The sequence below is a fragment of the Pinus tabuliformis genome, chromosome 3_2, assembly GCF_031772625.1.
Source record: "Pinus tabuliformis cultivar Carrire ecotype Pingquan chromosome 3_2, CPIR1, whole genome shotgun sequence".
NCBI classification, from domain to species: Eukaryota; Viridiplantae; Streptophyta; class Pinopsida; order Pinales; family Pinaceae; genus Pinus; species Pinus tabuliformis.
The window spans coordinates 1,077,165,993-1,077,190,084 of NC_142302.1; the positions used below are offsets into that span (position 1 = coordinate 1,077,165,993).

The window sequence follows — 24,092 nt, forward strand, 5'->3', positions numbered from 1 at the left end:
ATATTTTTGGAATTGAAAAAAAATAAAAGTAGAAAACAGAATGTTGTAATGTTTGAATTATTTTATTTTATATTAAAAATGGATTTAGTTTTTAGGTATTCAAAATTTTGAAGTTTAATAAGTATAATTTAAATTTTAAAATTTTTTATCAAATTTATTATAATCTTGTCAAAATTTCTATTATTTTCCCAACTGCTTTGTAAATTTCTTTTAAACATAGATTCCTAAATTTGTAATCAATTCTTTCCGCCGCTTTATTCCTAAATTTGTAGTCAATTCTTTCAGGTTGGAGCTGTAAACGGGCACGCTTGCCTTACAACTGTGTACTTAGCTTTCCTAAGAAGCAACACAGATTCTGTCATTGTACCCGGTCTCTCTTCCTTTATTACAACTTGTCTTCGAATCACAAACCGCCAGGTTCCTGCTCTGTTAAAAAATATAGTAACTGTATTCCAGTCGAACCTCAATTTCTCATCATCCAAGACGCGGCAGCTCCCATTGCTTCAGTTAGGAATTCCACAGCCATTTCCCCATCAATGGCTGAGAGCGAAATGTCATTCGGGAGCAATTCTGGAACTTCAGATGAACCTCGTTTTTCCAGGTTTGGATTATCTTTATCAGAAATCGAGAGATGGCTTGACTATCAGCTAACGATTTCTACAACCCATCTCATTTCTTTCCTCAGTTCGCCCGAGGGGCTTGATATACTGAGACAGATAGCAGACAACCGTTCTCTGTCGTCTCAAATTGTTTTCAAATTGGCCAAACTTGTAACCAGGGATGATATAAGATGTAGCGTGGAAAGGTTTGATACCAATAAAATATACGGAGCATTTCTGGGGTCGGCTTTTCTCACACAGATTCAAGCCCATGTCGGAGCCATGATGGAGCCGAAGCCCAAGGATTTATGGCCCTTTCTTCATCTTTTGGAAGAGATGCAGAATCGAACAGAGGATGGATGGAGGTTCTTTCCCGCTGAGACTCTTAGAGAAGCAATTAATGAGATTCCAGAGGGCGCTGAAATGTTTAAACTGTGTCAGCAATTTTGCAAGCTCATTGAATATCGAAATAAAATGAAAAGGCTTCAGCAACTTTCAAAGTCTGAAGAGCAATACCAGGTAAGAGTCATTCTAGCGATCAATGAATATTGTGTTCACTTCATGGAACCAAAATACAGTACACTATCATGGATCTATAATCCTTCACCTACCTCTATATTTAGTATCACATAAAAATCTATTTTTTAAATCAATTTAAGTTTAATGATATCAAAATACACGCACACGGTTTTATGCTTTTTATTTTTAAGTGGATGGGATAAGTTTGGTGTACTTTTTATTTTCTATTTAGACATAGGCAAATTTACACCACATGGATTCACTAGGTGGCCTTTAACTTGTCTCATAGAAAAATTGAGTCTCTTAGCCACCTATCCGCATTGTAAGTTGGCCTGGTGTATTTTTTAATAGACTCTTACAATTTTTATTTTTGAAAAAATGTATAGACAATTTAGATTTACCAAGTTAAAAAACTCTTTGTCCAAAGCTTTTTATTCATATGGGTTTCAAAACTTTTTGTCAAGAGAAAAAAAAGCATACTATCTTTTATTAAGGTTCAACCTTAGCTACATTTTCTTTAGTCTCTCAATATTCAGAATGCAACAAAAATCAGGTGGAAAGAAAACTATTGGAAGTAATGCTTTTGCATGTTGTTGTGAGTTGTTACTATAAGTTTGTGTGTTGTTGTGAGTTGTTATTGTAAGTTCCCAAGGGCCAATTTAGAAGTTGTTGATTCCTATATTATGATTTGGAGTCATAATCTAAATGTGCCGAAGTGAGTGTGCTATGTATTTTATATTTGTATATCTTGTGATCAATAAAACAGTGAAGTGTGATTGGTTATGTATTTTAATTGCTCTATGCTCTCTCTCAATTTTTCTAACATGGTATCAGAGTTGGTACTGACTTGGCTCCCTCAAGGGAGAGCCAAGAATATGTGAGGGATCCTTAGTGTTATTGTTTCTGTACAAATATTGCTATAAGTGTGTGAGAGTTTTTTTTTGTTTGTTGTGAATTTTGTTTTTGCCAGTGTGAAATTTCTATGTATTTGTAAATTTGGAGATTGTGTTGTGTGGAGTGATTGTTGTGAGCCAACCTTCAAAAGATTCCTCTTACCATAAGTTTTGAGAGAAAATGGTGTCAGGTATTAATCACGAACGACGTCGCTCACTCTTCAGACGACGTCGATCACTATTCAACAGTCAGCTAGCGTCCGTAGATAATAAATATCATTCGGCGTAGTTATTGTTTGTCTGTAGCTGAAGATGTGTATAAATTGCAATGTTTAGTAATGAAAGGTGCAATCTTTGAGTGCCGACTATGTTCTCTGTCATGGTATCAAAGCTCAGGTGAGTTGTGAGGAGATAGAGCTCGCTGTAAGGAGGCTTGAGGAGCGGTTGCATGGATGTGGCCAAAGCTGTTGAGAGAAGTCATCAAGTCGTTGTCGGTGACCGTGGTAGCAAAGCTGCTAAAGACTGCTACATTTATTGAGCGCTGCATGTGAAGTTTGGAGTGTCAGTTTGAAGTTTGGAGGCAACCACAGTGTGAAATATTGTGCAAGTTGTTGTTTGGGTTTCGTTGTTGTGCCTTGGGTGATTGATCCAAGTTGAGGGTTTCAACAAATAAGCCAAGTGGTAAAATAGCTGCGTGGTGCTGAGTGTTTAATTACAATGAACGTGAGAGTCCAGAGTCCAGAGCCATGAGGGCTCGGTGAAAGGAGCGCAGAGTATCTGTTAGTGTGTGCAACATTGTAATTTGTTGTGAAGCTCTTTGTGAATCTTCAAAGTTTTGTCGTGGAGCTTGGATGTTAGAGGTGGAGTGGCTTTAGCGAAGTGCAGTTTCGAGCTTGTGGTAGTCGTGGAGGCGTAGTCAAAGTGGAGGAGCGTTGTAGCAGCCATCGTGTGAGGAGCCAGTGTGGCTTGAAGAACTGTTGTGTGTGTAATGGTTACACACTAGTTGTGGCTTGGAAAGAAAGCCGAATTCTGAGGTTTAGAACACAGGTGAGGGGCAAATAGAGTGACTGCAAGAAAGAACGTGTGGAAAAAGTAGGAAAATTGAGATTTTTGGTTGTGTCAAAGGTCAAACGAACAATGCATTCTTTACGATCTGTGTGGAGAAGGCTATGTCGGCCATTGAGGGGCACGAGCCCACAACGAGAAGGAGAGCCCGCTGCACTATTCAGAGGAGTGCCTGATTGCATGGTGTAGACAATTTTTGCAGAGAGAAGCGATGGCTCTGCACTAGCATGCATTGATTCTCATCACCGGAGTTCAAGTCGACGCTATGCAAGTGTGACTGTGATCTGCGGTTGTCTCCACCTGGAATAATAGAAAATGCAATGGAAGTGCGGGTTATTTTTTGGAGCTGAAAGAGGGCTTGCATTGTAGCTATGGGTCGGCAAAAGAGAATGGGAGAGTTCCAAAGAGAACTCAAAAATATCAAGGGAGAGAATAAAAAAGCAGAGCTGGAATATGAAATGTCAAATAAAAATTTGAGTAAGCAAGAAGAATTTGAAGATAGTGATGCAATACTGAAACGATTAATGCCAGTTTTGCCAATTTTCTCAGGTAAACATTTTGAGCTTTGGGTTATTAAAATGGAATGATTGCTTGGTTCATTAGATTTATGGCAATTTGTTGAAGAAACATCTATAAATCCCCAAGATAAGTGTAGAAGTGCAATGTCATTACTTCTCATTATATCAGCTTTAGATGAAAATATTTTGTTTAATATTTTGCATCAATTTGGTGAAATACGTAATGCGAAAATATTTTGGGATGTTCTTGAAATGAAGTACAGTATGGAGGGGAGTGAGAAAGTTGAAGTTGATGAAATTGTTGTCGCTAAAGGTGATTGTGTTGAAAGCATCATAATTGTGATTAAGACTAAAAGTATGTGTGTCCCTGACAATAGAGTGGCATGTGATAGTAAGGAAACTCCCTATGATGCAGAGACTTATGAAGTCAAATTTGATGAGAATTATGTATCTCATGAAGAGTGGTACAATATGATGCATGAAGAGCATCTTATTGATGATTTGTTGTTTGGTGAGAAGATCTGCCTACCTCCATACACAAATCAAATGCAAGACAACATGTTTGCAGCAACAAAGTTGATTAAAGAGGTTGAAGACATGAATCAACCAACTATGTCAGCAAAGAAAGATGAAAGAAGCAAAGCTCTCTTCAAAGAGCACGATGACAAGAATCAGTATGGTTCTTTTTATGAATCTAACGTTGTTTTTGAGTGTGCAGATATTGACAATCAGGGAGAAGCAACAAAGCTTGAAGAAATTGCAAGCATTAAAGACAAGTATAAGTCTCAAGAACCTGCAGCAATGTTGAATACAAAAAATGTGAACTTGCAATCAAGAAAGGAGAAGCTCCATCAATATCTTATGACAAGAAAGGTGAAGATGAAACTGCACCAGCAAATGAACAAGCATGAACCCTTTAGCAAGAAGGAAAAAATGAAATGTTTTGTTGTAAGCCTAGATGAGACTTAGACCATCAGGCAAATTAAAGTCTAGGTCGTCGTGATTAAGGGGAGGTGTTAGAACATTAATCACGACTGCAGTCAACATCGCCGCCCATTATTCCCACATCACCAAGTTTAAGATTTAGATAGAGAGTAAATGGCAGTAGGTGAATCCCTGTAATGGGTTTTGTATAAATGTATGTGTTTTGTAATGTAATAAACAAACTCTTTGATAGAGTCTTCAGTGTTTCTAACAAGCTCTTTCGTAGAGTCTTCGTGTTTTCTGTCAAATGGCCACTGTGGGGGGGAAATGTAGAAGAGAGAGGAGGATTATTTCAGATCTCATGATATGAAAAAGGGGATCGAGTGTATGGATAAGAGATCGGCCATCGTGGAATTTGTAATGATAAGAGGTGGAGATGGAGGCAAAAGACATAAGCGAATTTTGTGTGCTGGAGGTTGAGATATGAGAGATCTATTTTAGAGCTAAGGAAGAAATCTCGTGTCTCGCTCGGCTTCTTCCCCACAACAGAGATGGAAGCTCGTGTACATGATGTGGTGGCTTTATGTTTAAAAGGTCATTCGACCATTCAACCATTCTGTGTTAAATTTCTAACTTGGTGAACGTTATTTCTGCCTTGTTGCTCGCTTCCTTAATATCGCTCCATGGCCTTAAAATACCTACTTTTCCCACTAATGGTGTATCACCTCTTCGAAATATTGGACCCACGACTTTTCTCTGCGAATCGATTGACAACGCGAATTGAAGCCTTCGGTTCAAAGCGTACATGGAGTTTATTAATAAGTTTATGGAAGAAGAGAGGTTAAACGTCAATGGCGACCAGACAGTTACCAGGAAATCAAATTAGAGAGAAATGCGTTGATTCCCTCCTTATCCATGTGAGAGGTAGATCTGATCAATGCAGGTAGCTAACTGTATTTCCCTGTGACATTGATAGCGAAGGCAAAAGTAAATTAATTTGAATGAAAGGCCAACTGATCGGACCTAAGGTGAAATCGACCTACCCATCATGAAATCGTTGATCAAGATTTGATAATTGGTTGCTAGATCTGAGATCTAGTTGTTCTCATTCTAGATATGAATTCATAAAATATGTTGATCTAGTTGTTCTCATTCTAGATATGAATTCATAAAATATGTTTATCTAATTTAGTTTGTATGTTTGTGGTGTTAGTTGTAGTAGTTTTCTATTTTTTCAGTTCTGGTTATAAAAGATTTGGTGGTTTTTAAATTGGAAGCCCCGGTGTCCAAAAAATCAATTCTTGTGTGTTTTTATTGGTTATAAAAAGGGTTGGTGGTTCTTAAACTGGAAGCCCGGTGTTCGAAACATCAATTATTGTGTGTTAGTAATGTCAAGTTGTTTGATCAACTTTTGAACACATTCAATGTCCAGACCTCCATCTTAGCAACTGACGGATAGACAAAAGAGAAATATCCGGTGGATGGTGGTTGGTCCATAAGATGGTTCATTACTTGACAGCTCTTATCGCGAAAGCCCCAACGAGCTGAGTTGTCAATATTGTTGATCTTCCAAAGTTCATTAACAATGGTCAGAGACAGTTACATTTTAAATGGAGGTCAAGTAACAACTCGAAGATGTGGTGGTAAAAGAGTGGTGTTTGCGAGATTCTAGAGTGGATGTGAGTGTTGATGAAGACCAATAAGACAAATTTTCCTTCTTGTTGCAATATGTGTTTTTCATGTAACCATTAAGGGAGGGTGTTGGAAGTAATGCTTCCAGGTGTTGTTGTGAGTTGTCATTGTAAGTTCCCAAGTGTCAGTCTAGAAGTTGTTGATTCCTATGTTATGAGTTGGAGTCATAATCTAGATGTGTCGAAATCAGTGTGTTATGTTGTTGTTTTATATTTGTATCTCTTGTGATCAATAAAACAATGAAGTGTGATTGGTTATGTATTTTAATTTCTCCATGCCCTCTCTCAATTTTTCTAACAAAAATTGAAAGCAATAGGAACAAGTGAATTGCACATAGCTACTATGTGACCTAAATCTCTATCACTGTCCAATGCATAAACCTTCTTCTGTGTGCTAATGAACTAATACAAAAATAATGTCCACTGTGGTAGTAAAGGCCTATAAATGCAAAAAATAAAAATAGAAAACATGAGAAATTCCTAAGAGACCAAAGCATAGAATGCACCAGAGATGTGATTGGAGAGAGGGCCAACTCCACGACCTCTATAAAGAGAAACTCCCAAACACCACAGAGTGAGCCTTCAACATAGTGTTGGAACCTAATTACGCCTGGCTGGGAAGATAAACCACATTTGGAGACGGAGTCGACCACCATGTTCGGTTCTCTGAAAACATGGTGAATGTGACGTGATTGAATTGCGCCTACAAAACTCTGATATGTTGCATCCAGTGGAAAAGAGAAGGACTCCGAAATCTGGAATATCCCTAAGCCCACTCAATCACCGATTTGCAATCACCAGCAATCACAATCTCTGTAATTTCCAGCCAACTAACACATCGTAAAACTCCCAAAGAGCAAACATCTTTGCCTCCTTGTTTGAACATGTACCACAATACTAGCGAAACTGATAAAATTAGCCCTACTTCAAAACTATATAAGCCTCACATCTGCATTGCCCACCAGATGATGCCTCATCAAAATACCCCACCGGCCATGACAACCCAATTACCCATAATGAACAAATATTCCCATTAGGCATTAGTCTGCAGGCCCGATTTCCTGAAAGGAAGCCAAAATCTTCGAACATGTATATCGCACATGAGGGACTATTTGTTCCAAAATTTTAGCATACCTACTCTTCCATATGCCCCAAAAAGATGAAAAATGAAGCATCAAATACTCTTTCTGGTCCTCAATCCACTTAGAGAGACACATGGCGATAGAGGAGCAGTGCAAGTCTCTTTGAGATATCAGAAAATAAAACTGACGTAGAGAGCTTGATGATTGCATTCCAATGATTGTAATTTATACATAATCAAGTCAGAGATTCAACAATAAATTTCACCGACTTTCATTTTTTTACCTAAATTTGCCGACTATTGGAGACCAACCGTCATCAGCGTAGCATGAATAGAGTCATGATTATTATGATTATTATTCTGACACCTCCCCTTAATCACGACCTATATGTTAACTCGTCCACTGGTTTAAATTTGAGCTAGACTTACAAACATTACTCAAATATATTATTGACCTATACGTTAATTCATTTTGACTTTCTTTGCTACCCGGATATTGATTAAACTAATATTCTTACATGAATTTTGAGAAACACTAATACCTCTGGCCCATATAGAAACAACAAATAGGCAAGCAAGAAAAAAGTGTGTCTATATGGCCATGATACAACTAATATTCTTACATGAATTTTGAGAAACACTAATACCTTTTGCCCATATAAAAACAACAAATGGGCGAGCAAGAAAAAGGCCAGGACACTAACTAATATTCTTACATGAATTTTGAGAAACACTAATACCTCTTGCCCATATAGAAACAACAAATGGGCAAGCAAGAAAAAAAGTGTGTCTGTATGGCCATGACACATCTTTTGTCTGCATATCCTGTTAGTTGTCTCTGGACTATCCATTTTCATTAGATGTATATACTGGTCTTTTTACTTATATAAAAACAGTGTTTTTTTCTTCTGAAAAAAAGCAAGAAAAAAAGTGTCACCTCTTCATTCGCCCTGCCACACAGATAGTAAATACCCACCCCTTAAAACCCCTACGAGCAAGGTGATCATCATATGGAACACGAGCCACATGAAACATTTAAGTTTCAAAGGAAACTCCCACCGTCACATTCGAAATATCCAGGAATCAGTCTTTGGAATCCTTCGCCCCTGTGTAATATATGAATATGCTTCTTTTACAGAGATTTGGCCCTCTGTGACACGCGCTTTCAAAACTAATTCAGCGTTTAAGTTACAAATTCTCGGGTTACCGATTGGGTTTGATTTATTCAACAAATCCCTCATATATATGTCAATCATGTGTCTCGCGGCCTTCAATTTTTCTGAGACTCCCTTCTTCGAACATCCCTCAAATTGCTTAATTTCAGCGATTTTTTTCCAATACCTGGAAAATCTGGATGAAGGCCCGCAGATTCCATTGTTAGACGCTTGAGTGAAGGGAGGAATGGGGTTCCGCTAATCTGAATTGCCGTTGAAGTGGTCCTGTTACTGAGAAACGTGCACATCGAAGAACGCACTCAAGATAGGTGGATAGGTGCACAAAATAACTGGTTTTTCAAATGGTGTTTTTTTTAGAGATACTGGTTTTTCAAAGTTATGGTTTAAATAGTAGATAAATTATATGGCATATAACTGACAATGTATATTAATCATTTAATTTATTTTATTAAACATTTAATTTATATAATTATAATAGTATTTTCGTGCATGTGGGGTTGCTCAAAATGGTTTTTGTGCATGTGGGGTCTTTATTATTCCATGTGAGAACCAGCATATCGACATTTTTTTGGCATGGAGGTGAAGGGAAAAACAACAAAGCAGAGGCAATGGTGTTGGCTGGCCTTTTAAAGTTTTGTGACTCTCTAAACATCCAGGGACTGCATATTTTCGGTGACTCCAAACTCATTATTGATCATGTAAAGTCCCTTCACTCCATAAAAAATCTCAATCTTTCGGAGTGGCTGAGCAAAATAGACTCTATCTGGAAATGTCGAAAGGACTATTCTATTCACCATATTGATAGAGCAAAAAACAAAGTGGCTGATGCTCTTTCAAAAGAAGGTCTTTCTTCTCCAAACCAATTCTGGATGATGAGCATAACAGTGGGAGAAGTTCGGCATCATATTCAAGACTTCACTCTACCTAACAGTGGGAGAAGTTCGGCATCATATTCAAGACTTCACTCTACCGGGTTGAATATGTAATTTAAACTGCGCATTTATAACTCCAAAACCGCGCAACGAAACCAAAAACCACCTTGAGGGATCTCGGACCGCTTTCGAGTAAAAGTGGTTTCCGTATTTTTGAGCCCGATACAATATTGTGCAGACGCGTGGCTCTCCCCATACGTAAGCAAACGTAATTTCTCGGGTGCTATTGTTCAGTCATGTAATGCCTCCCGATATCTTTGTCCGTCGTTCGATTGTCTCTAGCATTCTCGTCCGTTGATTGTGTAAAGCTGCATACAAACCAACATTAAAACATTGCGTGGAGTAAAAGCCTTTGGGTTGACCGCCGAAAAGAAATTTAATGAATTAATTTTTGTTCGTAGATAGTAGGTGAGATGTCTCAGTTTTAATTGCACGAACGTATGGAGAATTTAAAAGAAAGGTATGGTTACTTTGTAATATCATATACGCAATGTAATATCCAAAGAATTGGAGCTTGTGCGTTATTGTAAAAAAATAAATAGTTTTATTTTGTAGTTAGTTTATTATGTATGGTGTAAGAGAGTTAAAAAAATATGAACGCACAACAGTGCGAAAAAGAGAACAAGGGAGGGCTGTAAAGTTGCATTGACCATTGTAAAAGGAACGAAGGAGCAGCATGAAAAAAATATAGGTTTTTCACATAGCAGTGTGAAGGGGAATGCACACCGTGAAATTTTTTTGTGGAACTCATGCAATAGAAATGCATCGCAGTTTATGTAATGTGAAGAATTGATTTGTAAGTTTTTTTTACAGCAGTATGTGTAAATTTTTATTACACCAGTAAGTAAAATGTTTTCACAGCAGTGAATGTAAATGATAATTTTACCCAGCACAGTAAATTCTCAGGAGGAGACAGAGTTTAGTTTTTGATGGCTGAATGTAATTTTTGGTGAATCCCTCTCAGGAAAGAGGATGAATATGTATCAGACATTTTGTTTTAATCAATAGAAATGTTTTTTTGTGGTGGTGAAATACTCTGTTCCTCAGTAAAAAATTTTAAGCTTCCCTGTGCAAAAAGATCCTGGAGTAAAGGAAACAGAGCACTGTCTCTGTGTGTTGAGTTTTAGTTTTTATGTGTTTTTGGGATTTTCTCAGAAAAATCTCCAACAGTGGTATCAGAGCAGGTTTAGGCTCTTTGAAGGTGTTCAAGAAGCTGAAGGGAGGAGTTTGTTGCAGCAGTAAAACTTCTCAAGCAGAGTGAAGGCTCAGTCAAGAAAATACTCAGGTATTTCACAAAGTTTTTTTATGTGTTGCTGAAGAAGCAGTCAGTTGTTTTAAAATACACAGTCAAGAAATTGAAGCATAGTTGAGGCTGCAAGAATGGCTGGCACAAGCACCAGTAATAGCATGGGTATGCAGCTCCCATTATTTGATGGTAAAAACTATGACTATTGGGCAATAACAATGAAAGCCTTGTTTGCTTCCCAAGACTTATGGGAAATAGTTGAGGAAGGTTTTGAACAACCAGCAGATGAAAATGAGTTTAATGCATTAACTCAAGGAGAGAAGGATCTATTAAAGCGCTGCAAGAAGAAAGATTCAAAAGCCATTTTCTTCTTGTATCAAGCAGTGCATGGAAGCGTGTTTCCAAGGTTAGCAGCAGCTAAGACATCCAATGAAGCATGGCAAACCCTCAAGACAGCCTATCAAGGCATGGAGAGAGTGAAGACAGCAAAACTGCAATTGCTGAGGAAGGATTTTGAGAATCTGAACATGAAGGAGTCAGACAACATTGACTCATTCTTCACACATGTAATTGGTTTGGTCACACAGATAAGGACTCATGGAGAAACCCTTGAAGATAGGAGGATTGTGGAGAAAATATTGAGGGTCTTACCCTCAAAGTTTGATGCGATTGTCACCACCATTGAAGAGACAAAGGATCTCTCAAAATTTTCAGTTGATGAGCTACATGCATCACTGATAACACATGAGCAGAGGTTGAGTAGAAATGAAAACTCATCTCTAGAGCAAGCCTTCAAGACCCAGATGTCCTTTGGAAGAGGAAGAGGTCAAGGCAGAGGAAACAAAAGAGGAAGAGGCAGAACCCAGAACAGAGGTGGAAGGAACAGCCCAACAAATGCTCAAGGAAGAGGCAGCAATCCAAATCAGAACCAAGGCCAAGGCAACAGCCAACAAGGAGGACAACATCATGCTCAAGGACAAAGGTATGAAAAATCCAATGTCCAATGCTCTTATTGCAAAAGATATGGGCATTATGCCAGTGAATGTAGGAAGAAGCAGCATGATATGAACAATAGATCAAATGCAAATGTCATTAGAGAAAACAACAGCCAAAATAATGTGTTGTTAGCTTGTAACATGGCTGAAACAAACAGTGAGGACATATGGTTTTTAGACTCAGGTTGCAGCAACCATATGACAGGAAACATAGCCTTCTTTTCTGCTCTAGATCAGAATGTGAAATCAGAAGTTACACTTGGAACTGATAACAAAATCTTTGTTATGGGAAAAGGGGAGGTAAAAATATTTACAAAGCAAGGAGAAAGGAAAACCATAGCAGATATCTACTATGTCCCTGGAATGAGATGTAACCTCTTGAGTATTGGACAGCTTGTCCATAAGGGGTACAATGTTTTCTTTAAAAATGATGTATGCACCATCATGGATATAGCACCCAGCAAACGATGCATTGCTGAAGTAAAAATGACAAGGAACAGGATGTTCCCTCTCAGGATCAGGCAGATTTGAAAAACAAGAATATAATTGCAGCAGTTACCCAAGAGGCTTTCCAAAGCGTGCCAAAGGATGAAAATTGGTTGTGGCACTTGAGATTTGGACATGTCAATTTTGGAGGTCTAAATTTGTTGAGTAAGAAAGGAATGGTAAGACGATTACCATTGATAGAGAAACCGGACAGCTTATGTGAAGGCTGCATATTGGGGAAACAACATAGAGAAAGTTTACCATCAGGTAAAAGCATAAGGGCAAAGGCACCCTTAGAGATCATCCACTCAGATTTATGTGGACCAATGCAAGCTCCATCATTAGCAGGCAACCAATATTTCCTACCATTCATTGATGACTTTACAAGAAAAACTTGGGTATATTTCCTTAAAAACAAGAGTGAAGTGTTTGAGAAATTCCAAAATTTCAAGGCATTTGTGGAAAACCAAAGCAGGCTGCACATTAAAGTTTTGAGAACTGATAGAGGAGGTGAGTATATCTCCAAGGAATTCCTAAGATTTTGTAGAGAAAATGGAATTCATAAACAGTTTACAGCTAGGTACACCCCACAGCAAAATGGAGTTGCTGAAAGGAAGAATAGGACCATCATGGATATGGCGAGGAGCATGTTGAAGGCAAAGCATTTGCCAAATGATTATTGGGCTGAAGCTGTAAATTGTGCAGTTTACATTTTGAACAGGTGTCCTACAAAAGCAGTGATGAACAAAGTGCCGGAAGAAGCATGGAGTGGGAGAAAGCAAGGAGTCACCCACATGAGAGTTTTTGGATGTGTGGCCTATGCACACATTCCAGATCAGCTAAGGAGGAAGTTGGACAACAAAGGGGAGAAATGTCTTTTCATTGGATACAGTGAGGAATCCAAAGCCTACAGGTTGTATATCCCATCTACCAAGAAGTTTTTTGTTAGCAGAGATGTTCAATTCATTGAAGAAGAAGCTTGGGATGGAAGCATAGAGAAAACAGTGAATGTTAAAAATTGTTTGTCTCATGATGAAGATGAAGAGGAAGTGGCTGAAATGCATCCCCAAACAGCAGCGCCAACACAAGGACAGCAAGGGACACCATTGAGGATAAATGAGAGTGCTTCTCCAAGCACACCACAAGGAGGAAATTCAAGTGCATCTTCAAGCACTTGCACACCAAGTGAAAGAGGTAAGAAATTTAGAAATCTAAGTGACATTTATGATGAAGGAATAAATTCCTTATTTGCCTTGTATTGTCATGTTGATGATCCTATTCATTTCGAAGATGCAATTAAAGATAAGAAATGGATAGAAGCTATGGATGAGGAAATGAATGCCATAGAGAGAAACAAAACATGGGATTTGGTTGAGCTACCAAAAGGCAAAGAAGTCATTGGAGTCAAATGGGTCTACAAGACCAAAAGCAATGCTGAAGGCAAGATAGAAAGGCACAAGGCAAGGCTGGTTGTCAAGGGATACAAGCAGCAGTATGGGAGAGATTATGAGGAGACTTTCGCACCGGTTGCAAGAATGGAAACCGTGAGAGCAGTGTTGTCCATAGCAGCTCAACACAAATGGAAAGTCTACCAAATGGACGTGAAGTAAGCATTCCTAAATGGAGTGTTAAAGGAAGAGGTTTATGTTGAACAGCCTCTAGGCTATGAGAAGAAAGGTGAAGAGCACAAAGTGTGCAAATTGAAGAAAGCTCTTTATGGGCTGAAGCAAGTGCCAAGAGCATGGTACAGCAGGATAGATTCCTATCTATTGGATAATGAATTTGACAAGTGTGAAGGAGAACCCACCGTCTACATCAAAGCAAAAGATGGTAAAATTTTAATTATTGTCTTATATGTTGATGACGTTATTTTCACAGGTAATGATGATCAGCTCATTGAGAATTTTAAATCAGTCATGAAGGAGGAATTTGAAATGACTGACATGGGTTTCTTGAGATACTTCATAGGCATAGAAGTAGATCAAAATGAAAAAGGAATTTTTATCTCACAAGCAAGATATGTAAATCAAGTATTGAGCATATTTAACATGCAAGAATGCAAGGCAGCGATCACTCCCACAGTAATGGGATTAAAACTCAGCAGAGAGGACAGCAGCAAGGATTTTGATCCTAGTTTGTACAAGAGTATTGTTGGCAGTCTTATGTATTTAACAGCAACTAGGCCTGACATTATGTATGATGTTAGTTTAATTTCCAGATTCATGGAGAGGCTAAAGGAGGCACATTGACAGGCAGCAAAAAGAATTTTGAGGTATGTCAAAGGTACCAAAATGTTTGGCATATTATATAGTGTCTCAGAAAGTTCAGATTTAATTGGATACACTGATAGTGATTGGGCTGGAAGTGTAGATGATCGGAAAAGCACTTCCGGTTATGTTTTTCATATGGGTTCAGGAGCCATTTCATGGGCTTCTAAGAAGCAGTCCATTGTAGCATTGTCTACAGCAGAGGCTGAATATGTGGCAGCTACAGCAGCAGCATGTCAAGCAGTTTGGATGAGAAGAATGTTGAGGAGCTTAGGCCAAGAGCAGGCAAAAGCGACAGTGATTTTTTGTGACAATAGCTCAGCTATTGCATTGTCAAAGAATTCAGTGTTTCATAAGAGAACGAAACACATTGATACAAGGTTTCACTACATCAGAGAATTGGTGAACAATGGGGAAATTGTCTTAGAACATTGCAGGACTCAGGAACAGGTTGCAGACATCTTGACAAAGCCACTGGATCAGAAAAGCTTTGAATTTTTGAGAAAGTGTCTGGGTATGACCAAATGCCCAGCAGTTGAAATTAAAGGGGAGTGTTGAATATGTAATTTAAACTGTGCATTTATAACTCCAAAACCGCGCAACGAAACCACAAACCACCTTGAGGGATCTCGGACCGCTTTTGAGTAAAAGTGGTTTCCGTATTTTTGAGCCCGATACAATATTGTGCAGACGCGTGGCGTAAGCAAACGTAATTTCTCGGGTGCTATCGTTCAGTCATGTAATGCCTCCCGATATCTCTGTCCGCCGTTCGATTGTCTCCAGCGTTCTCGTCCGTTGATTGTGTAAAGCTGCATACAAACCAACATTAAAACATTGCGTGGAGTAAAAGCCTTTGGGTTGACCGTCGAAAAGAAATTTAATGAATTAATTTTTGTTCGTAGATAATAGGTGAGATGTCTCAGTTTTAATTGCACGAACGTATGGAGAATTTAAAAGAAAGGTATGGTTACTTTGTAATATCATATACGCAATGTAATATCCAAAGAATTGGAGCTTGTGCGTTATTGTAAAAAAATAAATAGTTTTATTTTGTAGTTAGTTTATTATGTATGGTGTAAGAGAGTTAAAAAAAATATGAACGCACAGCAGTGCGAAAAAGAGAACAAGGGAGGGTTGTAAAGTTGCATTGACCATTGTAAACGGAACAAAGGAGCAGCGTGAAAAAAATATACGTTTTTCACACAGCAGTGTGAAGGGGAATGCACACCGTGAAATTTTTTTGTGGAACTCATGCAATAGAAATGCATCGCAGTTTATGTAATGTGAAGAATTGATTTGTAAGTTTTTTTTACAGCAGTATGTGTAAATTTTTATTACACCAGTGAGTAAAATGTTTTCACAGCAGTGAATGTAAATGATAATTTTACTCAGCACAGTAAATTCTCAAGAGGAGACAGAGTTTAGTTTTTGATGGCTGAATGTAATTTTTGGTGAATCCCTCTCAGGAAAGAGGATGAATATGTATCAGACATTTTGTTTTAATCAATAGAAATGTTTTTTTGTGGTGGTGAAATACTCTGTTCCTCAGTAAATTTTTTTAAGCTTCCTTGTGCAAAAAGATTCTGGAGTAAAGGAAACAGAGCACTGTCTCTGTGTGTTGAGTTTTAGTTTTTATGTGTTTTTGGGATTTTCTAGAAAAATCCCCAACACATAACAGTGGGAGAAGTTCGGCATCATATTCAAGACTTCACTCTACCAGGTACTTAATCTATTTATCAACATTCTTCATCTCTGGTATGTATCAAGTACCCCGTTTATATTTTCCTATTCTGCACAGCACATGAATTTTTCTCATCCTGCTTAGTATCGCTGTTCCATACAATGCCTCTATCATAGATGGTTATATCAGAATATGATATCTCTCATTATTGACTTGCATACCATATCTGGAACACTATTAATTTATCATATATGTCTGATGTAATATTATTCTCTCTAAAATTAATGAATATAATATAGCTTGAATATAATATAGCTTTTTTCGTACTGGGAAAAAGTATTTTTGTTAGTTTATTAATAGAACCGTTATTTTTAATTAAAATATATTTTGTTGTAATTTTGGAAATGGTTTTTATTCTGAATTAATTTGGAAATTACTCTAAATTAAATGGTTTTATTTTCTTGTAACACTAAACAAATTATTTTAAATAAATGTTCTGCAGCTCTTGCGCGTAATTAAATTGATTACAAATTTTGGAAACATTTATAATGATTGTAAATTTTAGAAATATTGATTATTATTTTTCATTAAATTGTAGAACGCTCATTCTAGAGTGTAATGTAAAAAAATCGGATCAATTCATATTAAATCTAATATCTATCTTTTAATCTAATATCTATATTTAAAATAGATCCATAATTCATATTAAATCTATCTGTATTTAAAATAGATTTATAATTCATATTAAATCTAATATCTCTATTTATTTAAGAAAACACTCATCGCTAGATGGTTATGCACAGGGATCGACAGACGTGGCGAGTTTCCCAATTTTACCAACTGAAGATGAAATATCTTCCCAGGGTCCAGAACCATTGCCTACCAACCGAATATGCCAGACTTACAACAGTATTGACGAATACTTGTCCACCCACTTTCGTCTGCTTCGTGAGGATTGCTTCGCCTCACTTAGACGTGCTATTCAAGGTCTCCGCAAGAACACAGTTCCAGATAATATCACTATATACAAGAAAGTAAAATTTACCGGAATCCAATGTGGGAATCAAGGGCTGGAGCACTGCATGCTTTTAAAAACAACAAAGGAGAAGGCAGCAGATGCAAGCTCATCCAAAGAAATGATGTCTGGCTCGCTGCTGTGCATTTCCTCCGATGGATTTCGGAACTTTGTATGGGGAATTGTCAAGGACGCAGGCAGCAAAAGCCTCGAGAAGGGAAGCGTTGCTTTGAGGCTGATAGAAGGTAACTTTGAGAGTTTGGGAAATTATCCAGTCAAAACCTATGAAATTATCCAGTCAACTGCATACTGTGAAACCTATGTCCATGTTTTGAAATGCCTTCAACGGCCAGAAATGAAAGAGCTTCCTTTTTGGGAGCACTTTCTATCATTAGAACCTCAGACTATGGAGCCAGGTTATCTGAAAAAGAGGCAATTAAAGGATGCATATAATCTAGAATGTGCATTTCCAAGTATCCAAAATTATTTGGGCAGAAGCACAATCCACATCTTGCAGAAATGGCCTCAGTGGAATTCCCATCTAGATGAAAGCCAGATGGAAGCCGTGAAGCTGGGCCTGACAAAGAGGCTGGCCATTATTCAGGGCCCTCCTGGAACTGGGAAAACCTTCGTCGGCTTAAAAATTGCCAGAATCCTTCTATCTAACATCCAGTGCGGTCCTATTCTGGTCATCTGTTATACCAACCATGCACTGGATCAGTTCCTTGAATCCATTTATTCCGAAGAAAATAATATTGTTCGAGTCGGTGGCGGATCAAAAAATCAAATTATGTTGAATGAAGCGAAGCTTGGATGTGCTCAAACGTGGTACCAGTACTTCTGGAGCACTTCGTGATAGACACGGAGAACTAATGAGAACTAAAACGAATGTGAAAGAGCAGATCAAAAGGTGTACAATTTGTCTGAGAGCAAGGCAAATCTCCAGGGGGATGCTATTGGGTATAGCTTCAGAACAGCAAATTGTATCCCTCTATAGCAGGGATTCAGTTAATGATCAGACAATAGAAGAGGAATGGTTGCAAGGGACGGGAGATGAACTAGTAACTGATAAAGACGGTGGGAAACGTGAAGGGAAGCAGAAAGTGTCGAATGAATCTTCTTCAGCAGATGCATCTCTGGACAACATACTTAGTTCCAGGATTTATGGCTGTTGCCCCAAAAATCAAGGATCAAGCTGCATAATCACTGGTTGCAGAAAGCTAAGGAAAGGGCTGCGGAGGAACTGCATCCTCTATCTGAGAGATACAGAGAAGTATGTGATGGGCTACTTCAACATGATCATATGACCAGCCTAAAAGTTTTAAGAGAAGCAAAAGTTGTTGGAATGACAACCACTTGGGCTGCTAAAAATTATGATCTTCTCCAGGCATTGAGAGCAGAAATAGTGGTCATAGAAGAAGCTGCCGAGGTTTTGGAGGCCCATGTTTTGCCATGCATCGGCTCCTTCACCCAACATCTCATTCTTCTTGGCGATCACTTGCAGTTGCGTCCTTCTCTTACCGAATATGAATTAGGCACCAAATACAAATTGGACGTCTCCCTGTTTGAGAGATTGATAAGCGGAGGGATCGAGCACGTCACCCTAAGATGCCAAAGAAGAATGAGGCCTTCAATTTCAAGATTAATATCTGATCTCTATCCTTCCTTGCAGGACCATTTTAGCGTCACCAAGTATGAAAACATCAAAGGAATTAGAAATGATGTGTTTTTCTTAGATCATCAAACCATGGAATCCCAGGTCTCAGATACCACCAGCAAGATTAACGTAAGTGAAGCGCGGCTTGCTGTGGAACTTTGTGTTTATCTTCTCAGACAAGGATACAACAACAGTGACATTACAATTCTGACAATGTATAAGGGCCAGATGAATGAAATTCAAACACATCTCAGTGACCGCCTGTACCCCAGGAAAAGCCAAAATGAGAAGTTAGATGATGTCACTTCACCTACTCCTCGAGTTTGTTCTGTGGATAACTATCAGGGAGAAGAATGCAATATTATCATATTATCTCTGGTTAGAAGCAATAAAAAGTTGGGAATTGGAGGGTCAAGAGGCAATATTGGTTTTCTCAAGATAGTGAACAGGGTCTGTGTGGCACTGTCGAGAGCCAAGGCAGGGCTTTACATCTTTGGCAATGCAGAGCTTCTAGCATCTAAAAGTACTCTGTGGGAGTCAATAATTCAGAAATTAGAGAATTCCAATTCGATTGGACCGGCATTAACACTGACTTGCCAAAGGCATCCACAAACAGAAATAAAAGTCTCTGTAGCCGAAGATTTCAGACGAATGGAGGACGGAGGTTGCAGCAGAGACCATGTGAATATCAGTTAAAATGCGGCCATGCTTGTCCTAGGCAGTGTCATCCATCTGACCATGACTCAATCATATGCCCCAAGCCTTGTCCGAAGAAATTCGAGATATGTGGTCATCAGTGCCCGAAGATATGCCATTTCCCCACATATTGTCCTCCTTGCCAGATCCCTGTCTCGAAGAGTCTTCAACCTAGATGTTGCCACCGCATAACTCTTCCTTGCTCCACTCCTCTCAGGGGAATCATCTGCAACGAATTATGTTCAATTCGGCTTCATTGCGGTCATCCATGTAAACAAAAATGTGGAAGACCTTGCGGACCCTGTAAAGTAAATGTCATCAAAGCCTTGCCATGTGGACATCGGGCAGAGTTGCTATGCCATGAAGACCCTGTAAATTCATTTGTGATCAGCCCTGTGGTAAGGTCCTGAGGCCAGGATGTGACCATATTTGCAGAGGAACATGCAGGGCATGCAAGCAAGGTACTAAACACATTCCGTGCAAGGAACGGTGCTTCAGATCTCTTCCATGTGGCCACCAATGCATGGCCGGTTGCTCTGAGATCTGTCCTCCTTGTAAAAATGTCTGCGAGAAACGTTGCCTTCATAGTCGTTGCGGTCTTATGTGCGGAAGCTTATGCAAGCCTTGCATGGAAAAATGCGAATGGAAGTGCGAGCATCATACTTGTGATCTCCTCTGCCATGAAACATGCACCAGGCCTCGTTGCAACCAACCCTGCCAAAAAACTCTAAGGTGTGGGCATCCTTGCATAGGTCTATGCGGGGAGCCCTGCCCCAGGGTTTGCAGGATTTGCCCTCACAAGAATTCAGACCACATTACGCAGATGGATCTAGACAAGTGTGATCCATCTGCCAGGTTTGTGGAGCTCGTAGAATGTGGACATATATTTGAAGTTAATGTGCTCGATACTTATATGGACATGGGCAATGCAGGTGCTACTGCAGTGAAGCTAAGGAAGTGGTAAGTTCTGCTACTGCAGTGAAGCTAAGGAAGTTAGTGTTTGTTGTACACGTAGAGAAACGGATCATCAATTGGGAAGATCGACAAAAAACTATGATAATTGATGTCCCAGCCAAGCTTAAGAAGTACATGCCAGATCCAAAGAAATACCACATGACTTGTGATCATGTGCAAACGATTTATCAAAGAAATTTTATTGAAAACTCTCCCAGGTTGGTTTAATTAATCATTTCTAAAATTAATTTCTTCCTCGTCTTCATTACATTACTTTTGTTGACTCATTTATGGTTGTTGATGTGTGTATTGTGTATAGGAGTAGGTGCTTGTGGATATCTTTGAAGGGAAATGTGCACAAGATCCAAGGTATTGGCTCCTCCTCGGCAAACTTAAAGAGACAAAGGAAAGGGTTTCATGTTCGACAACTAAAATTCAAGTTTGAAAGAGATCAAAGAAACTACGACAGGCTGGTGGTCGGTCATGTGCAGACGTTTTATCAAAATATTTTTTATTGAAAATTGTTCCAAAGAAACTACGACATGCTCGTGGTCATGTGCAGAGGATTTATCAAAAAACAATTATTGAAATTTGTCCGGGTTGGTTTAATTAATCATTTCTCAAATTAATTTCTTCCTTGTCTTTTACATTACTTTTCTTGACTCATTTATGGGTATTGACGTGTGTATTATGTATAGGAAGTAGGTGTTTGTGGAGATCTTTGAAGGGATATGTGCACAAGATTCAAGGTATTGGCTCCTCCTCGGCCAAACTCAAAGAGACAAGGGAAAGGGTTTCCAAGTTGGACAACTAAAATTCAAGTTTGAAAGAGATAAGGGAAAAGATTTCCCTTCTTCAATGCGAAAATGTGAAAAAGCAGAAAACAAACTTGTAACAAAGGTGCATAATGTTGGTGGATCCAATGTTTGCATTGGCTATATAAGTAGAGATGAAGTCATGGAAAACTTGAGCCCTCCTCTTGCAATTAGTGATCAACTTCTCCCCTCATATTAGGCAATCTCAGATGGTGCTCTCATCACAATTGAAGCAAATCCAAAGCACTGCATTCAACCTTGAGAACTCTAAGCCTTGCAGAACTGATATAGTCCAAATCATAGATTTAGTATGGTATGACATAACAGAGTATTCAGACAACCCAACTTTGTATTTTCATAAAGTATTTTCTGAGATCCTATTTTTTTGTATCCTTTTTGAGTACTTGATGTCAGTGTTGTCATCCATGAGTAGTTTATCCCATTAGATTGCCGTGTAAGAATTTGGGAATTTTTTGACCGATGATATCCCTTATGCTTTTATTGGCAATAACTGAGAAGAACAATCAACCATACTAGTTATAGTGATATTATCACACCAGATACAATGAACGAACCCTCGGTGACCTTATTAGCATGTAGCCAGAAATAGTTTTTTGAGTGCAAATATAACCCATGACCACTTGTGACAACTCGGTCATGTTTCCATTTATAAAACGAACTGTAAATATTTGACAAATTGGGGTTGATTCAAGGGACATGAATTCCAGAGGTTGGGGGAGGTTGCTTGCCTGGGATGGGTTGAGTTGCTTGTTGAAGGAAATATGGACTACTTATGACAACCATTAAAGGTTGGCTGGTGTATTTTAATGGCTTGGTATTTTCAGAATTTATGGCTGCAAGAGAAGTATGTAGGTCCATCCTTACTTTGGAAAATTTTACAAGGAAAAAGGACAATAAATAAAAGAAGAAACATGATAGGTTGTCAGCTAGTTATTGTGTTGACCACCCACAACCAATTATATATATATATATATATATATATATATATTATAAGAAATTGTTGGACATGTGAACCCTTCTCATTTGCTAGCAAGATTATGGCAGGTTGAGGTCATGCCAGCAAAGTAGGCAAGGAGTGAGGAAAAATGGAAAAGGTTGTGTGAAAACAGGGGATTCAAATGGTAAGAGAAGACACATGGAGAGAAAGAGAGGATACAAATAGTTGAGAAGAAACCAACAAGAAGTGACGAAAAATTTGTTTGTTGAGGGATAACACAATAGCAAGGAAGAGGCAACGAGGAAATTGACTTTATGGGAACACACTAGAAACAAACATAGTGCAAGGTAGAGAAAATATGGAAAGAAAAAGGAATATAGTGAAAGCTCAAGGAAGACGAGATTTGTTAAGGTAGCACGAGAACAAACTCGAGATGCAGCAGTCAAGGAAGAAAATCGAACAGAGGAACAACATTGTAGAAGAGGGTTTGTTGAACTCCAAAGGGTGGAGACGACTGGTCTCTGGACTCCCCGAGTACCTTGTTGACTAAAACTTAGTTGATGGGTGGAGGTGGGGGAACCTCTAGAGTCCCTAGTTCAACTAGTGATTGTGACTATGTTTTCAATAATAGTAAGTATATATTTATACTTATGATTTGAAATGGCATTATTAATGTATGGTGCGGATCTGTGAATTTTTATTGTCTTCGTGATTGCCTAATATGTGGTGGTCACTGTTTCACGGTGTTGGAACAGTGGATGTGGTTGTATTGATTATGACTCGGTATGCGGACACCCTCTTATTGTGGTGACATGACCTTGTTTGATTACAATTTTCGCTACCTTGCTCATGCTTCTAAATGGTGAAATTGAAGATTTCTCCCCTCTGGCTTATTTCCCTGTCTATTTTACGTAGATGTTGTTCCAAGTCTTCTAACAAAGCATGCTCAGACATTGGGTTTTCAACTCCACCTTTTCAAGCTCAAGCCTAATTAAGGTTGTGTTTTTGTGTTGTATATGGAGTTGTCTCATAGGCTTGGATGGCATGCTTTTGTGTTCCTAAATTATGCATGATTGATAACTCTTCTCTCTCTCTCTCTCTCTCTATATATATATATATATATATATATTTGATGAGATTTATTTCCTCATTTTCAAGTGCTCAACTCCACAGGTTTCTTGATATTGTGGTAGTGAGGGAATTTGGGTTGCTAACCTTGACAGGATGTATGTTCAGGAAGATGGATCTGGAATGAATATATATACATATCTATATTCCTCACTTTGAGTAGAGTCAATTGTGGTCTTTGAGCTATGTTGACGATACTAAAAATTTGAACTTGGGAGGAGGCTCAGTTGCCATGATTAAAAAACAAACTATAGTGGTGTAGGTACCTGCGTTATGTTAATAGTAGCTCCTATTGGTGTTACTCAACTAGTTATTTATATCGTTAAGAAGATGCCTTAAAAGAAATTATATTGTATTCCTAATATAAAAGGAATACTGAGATCCTATATGTATATGTATGATATTGCCGTGTCAAATATGCATATGGGTGTGATACTATAGGCCTAAACTTAATGTAGTAATTAGTAGCATCTAAATGTTATGGTAGGGCTTAACTGCCCATTCATTCAAATGTTATAGCCTAGTATATACGCCTGAGTGTATGGACACACACACACACACACACAGATATATATATTTATATATATATATATATATCACTTGTGTGTGTGGAAACAAATAACCTACAAGCCGCATTATTGTTTTAAATAAGGCGAGTAGGAGGCTATATGCGCGTGAAAACAGTCGCATTGGCTACTCTTAATATTCTTTTAATATGAATTTAGGCAATGGTCGAAACGGTGAGGCTATCAATTGTCTCATCCCTTATGTTTCTCATCCAATCTTTCGCTGGCCCA

General features: G+C 38.4%; 2 protein-coding genes across 2 annotated transcripts in view; both read left to right on the top strand.

Annotated features, from left to right (window-relative positions):
* The first annotated feature begins 424 nt into the window (after nt 1-424).
* LOC149184408 (uncharacterized) overlaps nt 425-24,092 on the top strand; it is a 102,053-nt gene continuing 78,385 nt past the window's right edge. The window contains exon 1 of the mRNA XM_089417464.1: nt 425-1,118. Coding sequence (XP_089273590.1) covers nt 537-1,118 — 582 coding nt within the window. The 5' untranslated portion in view covers nt 425-536. The remainder of the gene's footprint in view (nt 1,119-24,092) is intronic.
* LOC149184409 (uncharacterized) lies at nt 17,742-20,568 on the top strand. The gene is given in 4 exon segments (XM_089417465.1): nt 17,742-18,242; nt 18,245-19,416; nt 19,419-19,812; nt 19,815-20,568. Coding segments are annotated over 4 exon segments (2,514 nt in total). The 5' UTR covers nt 17,742-17,884; the 3' UTR covers nt 20,405-20,568.